Raw genomic sequence first — 7,743 nt, 5'->3', positions numbered from 1 at the left:
GTTTTATTCTTTTTAAAATTAATTTATTACTATTTATTAATTTTAAGTAATAATGATTTTAATAAGTAATTACAAAATATAATAATTCGTTCCACGATTTAGGCCTACTAAAACTAGGGAACGGACGAACTAATGAATTCGTGGCAGCTAAGCCTAAACAAGAGAACAAATACTTAATTCGTGGCCATAATGTAGTCCTAGCATAAAAGAGAACTAGCCTATTCTAAATTCGTTGGCCGTGATTGTCTGCATGTCATAATCTGGGCTCCGTACAACCGAATATAACCTTAGCCTACCTGTTTATTCATTTATTATGGTATGTAACTAGCTCACCTTTTGCAGCACCATGTTTGCGTAGCACATCCTCGTGCTTTCTGGCTATGTGCCGCTTCAGATTCTAAATATGAATCTTTACTAACTCTCCCCGCACTCCCTCTCAGTTTCTTCTCCCTGCTCATTCTTAACTTAGATTTTTTACTTTACATTTATGTATAAGGCTTGCAACTTCGTTGAAACAATATCTGAACTCCATAACTGCTCTACTATTTTCGATCTCTACAGACTCTCGATCTCGAACAAGCAAATCACCAAACGGCATTCTGGGTTGAGTGAGCGGCACTGAGCGTTTTGAGTGAGTGGAGCGGAATCTTCAGAAAGGCGCTCTGCGCTCTTAAGGAAACATTACCGCTCCGCTCCCCACTCCGCTCCGCTCACATGCTCTGGTCACAGTACATGTTGGCATTCATGGTTCCCTCAATGAAATGTAGCTCCCCAGTGCCGGCAGCCCTCATGCAGCCCCAGACCATGACACTCCCACCACCATGCTTGACTGTAGGCAAGACACACTTGTCTTTGTACTCCTCACCTGGATGCCGCCACACTCTTGACACCATCTGAACCAAATACATTTATCTTGGTCTCATCAGACCACAGGACATGGTTCCAGTAATCCATGTCCTTAGTCTGCTTGTCTTCAGCAAACTGTTTGCGGGCTTTCTTGTGCATCATCTTTAGAAGAGGCTTCCTTCTGGGACGACAACCATGCAGACCATTTTGATGGAGTGTGCGGCGTATGGTCTAAGCACTGACAGGCTGACCCCCCACCCCTTCAACCTCTGCAGCAATGCTGGCAGCACTCATATGTCTATTTCCCAAACACGACCTCTGGATATGACGCCGAGCATGTGCACTCAACTTCTTTGGTCGACCATGGCGAGGCCTGTTCTGAGTGGAACCTGTCCTGTTAAACCGCTGTATGGTCTTGGCCACCGTGCTGCAGCTCAGTTTCAGGGTATATATATATATATATATATATATATATATAAATAGAATTTTAAAATATACCATTGCATAATGTGTGCATATAAATATAGAATACATTTTAAATTAAATATTGAATTTAAATAAACTAATTAAAATAGGATAATTTATCGTAAATGTATTCATATTTATATTTATAGGAATTATAGCAAAGTAATAATGCTGCCATTTCCCATCAGACTCAAAATATTATTTTTTATTAACTTATCTTGAAATTGTATTTTGAATTAGATTTTATTTTCACATTTTCAAGTTTTAAAATTAATTTTAGTTAAAGTTTTAGTAATTTTGCCATGTGTTTTTGTCCTTTTTTATAATTTTTTTAAGTCTATCTTTGATTTATTAGTTTGAACTTATTTAGTTATTTTAGCACTTAAGTTAAACTAAATGGGAAAAAAAGTAACTATAACAAAATAAGTTTAAGTTATTTTAATATTTCAGTTTATATATAGTTTCAGTTTTTGTTTACTATAATAATCCTGGATGATACAGTGCTAACTATTAGCAATTAAGTCATACTTTGATTGCTAATAATTTTGTCTAATAAAAAAGGTCAATTTCAGAAAATATTATTTTCCAAAATGCAACAAGCCCACTTAAAAAAATGACTCCCATATAATATATTTGGAGAAGAACAGGCTTAAAAAATAGATTTTTTTTCTGTCCCATTTCTATTTATCCTTTCCAGCCAAATGCATCGCCATGGCTTGTGATTTTTCAGCAGGGTTTCCCTGCTCTCCAGCTGAAAACAGCTCTCTCGTCCTGTGCTCAAGTAAAAGCACACTGGAGCTCTGGTCTTAAAACAAAGCAGCTCTGTAAGCAAGAGCAGGACACAAAAATAACCTCTCCCAGTGGATACGAGCAGGAGAGCAGGAGAGGATGATTCAGAGAGAGAGAGAGAGAGAGAGAGAGAGAGAGGGGGGGATCGCAGAGGTATCCAGCCCATCTGTGAGGCTGTGATGCAGACAACCCTCCACCTCTCTCTATCTCTATTTCACTTCCTGTGCGCTCATCCTATTAAACACATCCCATTAAACAGACAGTTCACCACCAAATCAAAATTCTGTCATTATTTACTCATGCTCATGGTGAGCAAATAATTACTTTTTTTGTTTAGTTTTTTTTAGGTGAACTATTCATTTAAAAAACAAAGTGTGTGTGATGAGCCCTGTCTCCAGATCGTAACTCAGCCCTCAGTGAGTCCTCAGGTTTAGTTAGTGAATAAGATCTTAGTTCAGTGAATAGGATCATGCGTGAGGAGGGCTGAACCTGCGGGATATTAACAGCATCCACTCACCCATAAATGGCCTCGTCCTCTAGGCTCGGTCTGAGCAGGATCTTGGGTGTTGTCTTTATTACTGCTGCACATTGAATAAAAAAAGGATCTATCATCAGTTTAATTCTGAAACAACTGAAAGCAGACACATTTTCTTTTAATCACACATCCCAAAGGCAAGTTAACAAAGAAATATACTGATCAAATGTTTGGGGTCAGCAAGTGGGTTTTTTTAAAAGAAATTCTGCCTCGTGGGCAGTGTGCCGACAAATAGTGCTGTTGTGCCACGGGCGACCCAAGTTCAAATCCGGCTCGAGAACCTTTCCCGATCCCAACCCCATCTCTCTCCCACTTCGTTTCCTGTCATCTCTACACTGTCCTATAATAATAAAGGCAAATATGCCAAAAATAAATCTTAAAAAAAAAAATGTATTCAGCAAATATGCATTACATTGATCAAAAGCAACAGTAAATACATTTATGTGACAAAAGAAAATGTATCAGTTTCCACAAAAAAAAAAAAATTAGCAGCACAACTGTTTTCAACATTGATAATAATAAATGTTTTTTGGGCAGAAAATTATTTCTGAAGGATCATGTGACACTGAATAAATGATCACAGGAATATATTACATTTTAAAATATGATACAGATATTTTAAATTATAATAATTTTTCACAATATTACTGCATTTTTTATCAAATAAATGCAACCTTTGTGAGCACAAGAGACTTTCAGAAAAAATATAAAAATCTTACCAACCCCAAACTTTCAAATGTTTATATACAGTATATATATATATATATATATATATATATATATATACAGTGGGGCAAAAAAGTATTTAGTCAGCCACCAATTGTGCAAGTTCTCCCACTTAAAAAGATGAGAGAGGCCTGTAATTTTCATCATAGGTATACCTCAACTATGAGAGACAAAATGAGAAAAAAAAATCCAGAAAATCACATTGTAGGATTTTTAAAGAATTAATTGGTAAATTCCTTGGTAAAATAAGTATTTAGTCACCTACAAACAAGCAAGATTTCTGGCTCTCACAGACCTGTAACTTCTTCTTTAAGAGGCTCCTCTGTCCTCCACTCGTTACCTGTATTAATGGCATCTGTTTTAAATACTTTTTTTCCCCACTGTATATATATATATATATATATATATATATATATATAAATTAATCTGTTCTGCGACAATGGAATTATGTAACTGTTTTTTTTTTTTAGCACTGAGTTTATTTACAAATTTGGGGATCCTACATAAACTTGATGGCAAATGTTCCAATGAGGTAAAAGTTAAAAGTCATTACAGATGGTTTCTTTTGTAGATTTTTTGTTTTTGGTCATTTTAATTTTAATTCACTAACATCAGTGAGGATTTTTAACCTATATAATGTTGCCGTTTCTACTAAAGTTTCTGGTCAACTTCTTTTCTGATTTAATTAGTCAGCAAAGCCGATTTTTACTCTCATTTCGTGTTTGACAAGCATTGCCAATCATCTGCTTCATCAATAAACCAGATGTTTGGGTCTTTATCTACTATCAAACTACAAGGTAAACAGAATCTTGTTCTTACGTGGTGGTTCTTCTTCCTGTGGTTCTACTTTCTCCTCCTGGGCTGGAAGTGGCTCCTCTGGAGTTTTGTAAGGAGAGGATGAAACAGCGGTCTTTGCCAATCTACTTTGAGGATCCTCCCTGAAAATACAACAACAGTTTATTTCTAACACCGTTTCTGACTGAGAATATATTTGCAAAACATTCTAACTGGAAGGTGTGTACTGTTTTCTTTAAGTACCACTTAGTTTGATGTTTTGTTATTTAATGCAAAAATATTCATACAGATCATTGGTTTCCACTGGACTACACTGACTTTCACTGCATGGACAAAACACACTTTGTGTGGTTTGAGTTTGAGCTCCGTCAAGTCAATTCTTTGTCGTCTAATTTTTTATCTTAAAATCTATTTTATACACCATCCTTTTTCAGTTCTATAACGTGTGAATATATCCCCTATCGTATTCTACAACAAAAACAATCAGAGCGCCTTGTTATCACTAGTTCTATTTTTGACTTTCCGAGTCCGCTATTAGCATATAGCCCACTAGCATCGCCAGCGTGGTTGCCGCTAATCTCGCTTACATTACTAATACTCTATTCACACACATTACCATTGTTTTACTCACTGTTACTTGCTTTAATGGCGGATGTGTGTCTACCTTTGAGTGCAGGTGAGGACACGTTCGAGATGCATTCGGTGCAGCTCGAGCTGGAGGCCGTGGAGAAACAGATCCGGGGCCTGGTGGCAAAGCAGACCCAGCTGAGAGCGCAGAGAGCCGCGCTGGAAACATCCCAGGCTGACGCTCACAAGTCCGAGGTAAATATACAGCGCGCTGCTAACTGATTGCAAAGATATTATTTAAACTGAGCTGGATGTTGACATCACTGAATTCAATGATGAACTGTCTTTAACTGAAAAATTTGTGTTTACTATTGTCATTTTGCATTATTGACACTATTTTCCTAATTAATGCTGTTCAGTTGCTTTGACACAATCTGTATTGTTAAAAGCGCTATATAAATAAAGGTGACTTGACTTGACTTTTGTGTAGACAATTTCCATTTTTTTGGTGAACTATCCATTTAAATGTCCAAAGCCTTTTTTGGAGCCATTGTATTATTATTATTATTATTATGATGTGTTGAACATATCAGGAGCTGATCTTCAAGTGGTCCTCACCTGGCGTTCTCTCGTGCTACATCATTGGAAGAGTGTGAGGAGAGGTCAGACTGGCGTGACCTTTGGTCATCTTGAGGTGAGTAGGAATGGTACGACTCAATCTCCGAAATATCTGAAAGAAACAAAAGTCTATAATGAGAAGCAATGGACTTTCCTTCAACTCCTAGGACAGGCCCAGAAGAGACAGAATTAAATGGACCCACAACCACAGAAAACAGACCACCGTGTTACTGTCGACTTGGTGTTAATTGGCCAAGATCTGCCCCGTTATAACTATCACTTCTGCTTATACTGTGGTTTTATTTAACCACAGCATATCCATGCCTTTTTGACCAAAGACACAACCCAAATCGTGGAGATTTACAATGCCTATGTGACTCAAATGCCCAGAATTTCATAAAGCTGTCGTGGAGAGACTAATAGCAGCGTTATACAGAGGCAGAAGGTGTGTCGGACAGGTGTGATTAATCTTTAGGAACAGAACACCCTGAGAGAGGCAGAGAAAAAGGACAGACGGAAGTGACATCTATAGAAACTGTCTTGGAAAGCAGAGATGTGTGCAAAAGCAGCTAGTGCTTGCATACATTGACACTATATTGATAGTTAAAGGAATAGTTCACCAAAAACAAAAAAGGAAAATTGGTCACCATTACTCGCCCTCGTGTCATTCCAAACCTGTCTGACTTTTTTCTTCTGTGAAACATAAAATTGGAAGAATCTGAAGACTTTACTGATTCATTTTTAAACCAAAAAAAACATTGGATTCACTGAGTCAGTAAAACAACCGAGGACGTGATCAGTATGATTCATGAACGAATCATGCAGTCTGATTTGTAGACTATTTTGACCAGTTCACCTTGAAAGAATCAACTCAAAAGAAACATTTGAAATGAGAAGTCTTCACTGATTTATTTTGGAGCAGTTAAATCAAGAATCATTGCATTCACTGAGTCAGTCAAACAGCTGAGAACCGAATTAGTCTGATTTGTGAACGAATCATGCAGTCTGATTTGTAAACTGTTCATTTTGAAAAGAATGACTTACTCTTGAATCAGACATTCTCAAGTTCAACTCAGTGAATCAATGATTCAATTTCAGCATTTCTTGAGTTAGCAGCTCATATATATTTACTACTTTTATTATGCTTTTGTGTCATGTCCTATAGAAAGTATATGCATGAACGTTCTCCTAAATATTATAATTTTTGCTACACAAAAGAGAGTATCACAGGTTTTGTAACAACATGAGGGTGAACTATTCCTTTAATTTCCCATTCTAGAGCTCTACTTTGTCCAGGATAGTTGGGAATTATTTGATTACAAGTAAAACCAACAAGAAGCAGAGCAAGGAAAATGAAGTATCTCCCTGAAAGAGAAAGCAGGACAGAAGTAGTGACGGCCGGGGAGGAAGAAAAGAGTTACTGTGTGGTCTGCTGGTGATCTAAGTGCATGTCCAGTGCGTGGCCGCTGGTGGGCAGAACCCCACGACTGTCCTCCAAATCTACAACACACTCCATCCATAACAGAGCAAAAGGACACTACCGCCCACCTGCTTCAGAGCTCGGGGGGGCTTAATGCTCAGAGCTATCAGAGTAAACACAGATAAATATGCTCACAGCACTGTCTGCAGATAAACAGAATATAATGCACAAAATTGGTAACTTTTTTGACTCGGGAGAAATCTGTAAGTGATGCATGTTTAATTGTTTAGATCTTATTTGATTTGAAGTTTTTTTTTATTTGAAGGATTTTTTTTTAATTGAAAACCACAAAAACAGTTATGACATTAAATATATATATATATATGATAAAATAATTATATAATATAGAATTCATCACTATTTAGAAAATAAATACATTTTTAAAAATGCATTAAATAAGACATGCACCAATTTCCCTTGCTCCAAATTAAATTCCATCTAACTGTTGATTCCATATGCTATGTTTATATGCACCCTAAAATTTGCAATATAATGAAAACATCTGTTTACACGTGATAAATGTGACCCAGGACCACAAAACCAGTCATAAGGGTCAATTTTTTTGAAATTGAGATTTATACATCATCTGAAAGCTGAATAAATAAATAGTTTTCCATTGATGTATGGTTTGTTAGGATAGGACAATATTTGGACGAGATACAACTATTTGAAAATCTGGAATCTGAGGGTGCAAAAAAATCTAAATATTGAGAAAATCACCTTTAAAGTTGTCCAAATGAAGTTCTTGGCAATGCACATTACTCATCAAAAATTAAGTTTTGATATATTTACGGTAGGAAATTTACAAAATATCTTCATGGAACATGATCTTTACTTAATATCCTAATGATTTTTGGCATAAAAGAAAAATCAATAATTTTGACCCATACAATGTGTTTTTGGCTGTTGCTAGAAATATATC

General features: G+C 36.4%; 1 protein-coding gene across 9 annotated transcripts in view; it reads right to left on the bottom strand.

Moving 5' to 3' along the window:
• tjp2b (tight junction protein 2b (zona occludens 2)) overlaps positions 1 to 7,743 on the bottom strand; it is a 106,691-nt gene that overhangs the window by 16,408 nt on the left and 82,540 nt on the right. For all 9 annotated transcript variants that reach the window (XM_016290432.1, XM_016290441.1, XM_016290438.1 and 6 more), the window contains 3 exons: positions 5,342 to 5,453; positions 4,181 to 4,299; positions 2,618 to 2,681 (listed from right to left, as the gene is read on the bottom strand). In XM_016290432.1, the coding sequence (XP_016145918.1) occupies positions 2,618 to 2,681; positions 4,181 to 4,299; positions 5,342 to 5,453 (295 nt within the window). The remainder of the gene's footprint in view (positions 1 to 2,617; positions 2,682 to 4,180; positions 4,300 to 5,341; positions 5,454 to 7,743) is intronic.

The sequence above is a fragment of the Sinocyclocheilus grahami genome, unplaced genomic scaffold (assembly GCF_001515645.1).
Source record: "Sinocyclocheilus grahami isolate Dianchi unplaced genomic scaffold, SAMN03320097.WGS_v1.1 scaffold259.1, whole genome shotgun sequence".
NCBI classification, from domain to species: domain Eukaryota; kingdom Metazoa; phylum Chordata; class Actinopteri; order Cypriniformes; family Cyprinidae; genus Sinocyclocheilus; species Sinocyclocheilus grahami.
The sequence above is the reverse complement of the archived record's forward strand: the minus strand, read 5'-3'. Positions and strand labels throughout refer to the sequence as shown.